The sequence below is a fragment of the Phytophthora parasitica genome (assembly GCF_000247585.1).
Source record: "Phytophthora parasitica INRA-310 unplaced genomic scaffold supercont2.84, whole genome shotgun sequence".
In the NCBI taxonomy this organism is placed as follows: Eukaryota; Oomycota; class Peronosporomycetes; order Peronosporales; family Peronosporaceae; genus Phytophthora; species Phytophthora nicotianae.
This window is the reverse complement of record NW_008649070.1, coordinates 210470-211195: the sequence shown is the minus strand read 5'-3', so window position 1 is coordinate 211195 and position 726 is coordinate 210470. Positions and strand designations below refer to the sequence as shown.

Sequence of the window (726 nt, the reverse complement as noted above, 5' to 3'; positions counted from 1 at the left end):
TCACACATCTTGATAAGAAGATCTTATCTGTGCGCATGTGTTTGCTCTATTTATGTTAGGTTGCTCCCAACTTGGGCGCTCCTTAGTTACTCCCCTGTTTAATATGCCGTGTATGTTGACGGAACTCCTCCTTCATGTTCCAACTTGGAGTACTCAATGCGTGCGTTGAACTTCTGAAAGCGTCTTTCGTTCTCGCCCGGTGACACCGCTGACACAATAGCTCCACCAATCTGTCGCTGCGTTCCTCTGGAACCACCACCAGCACGTGAACAGGGGTGTTCATCGACTCGACATCCTCTAGCGTGGGTACGAACTTGACAACCAAGTTGAGCGGCGCTCCCGCAGCGCCCAATAGTTTCAAATCACTCGTGTCACTCACACCTTCCTTCAAGTCGTTCTCCGTCAGCCACGCCCCCGCAGGGCTCCCGAATATGGAATTAATCTCATTTCGTTTTTTGAGCTACCCATGCATAATGCATATACAAACCAAACCAGTCGACCATGCATTATTGCCATTAATGGGATTAATGGGGAATTGATCTTTGATCAAATTAGTCGAGGCATTGATGAATAGTTTCAGCATCCCAGAAACACTCGTTAACTCTCAGAAATATCACCATTTCCAGATAGATTGTGACGGGGTCACACAGCACGTTGTGCAGAGGAAGTTGATTTCCTCTAGAGTATACAAACTCTAAGTGAACGACCGTTCACGTGTCCCTGGTC

The 726-nt window shown here is 47.4% G+C and overlaps 1 protein-coding gene across 1 annotated transcript; it reads right to left on the bottom strand.

Moving 5' to 3' along the window:
• Positions 1 to 82: 82 nt before the first annotated feature.
• PPTG_24340 (hypothetical protein) lies at positions 83 to 507 on the bottom strand (the record flags this gene model as incomplete). The annotated part of the gene is made up of 2 exons (XM_008916450.1): positions 83 to 422; positions 488 to 507. The coding sequence occupies 2 exons, from the start codon at positions 505 to 507 to the stop codon at positions 83 to 85; spliced, it is 360 nt and encodes a 119-aa protein (XP_008914698.1).
• Between the last annotated feature and the right edge of the window lie 219 nt (positions 508 to 726).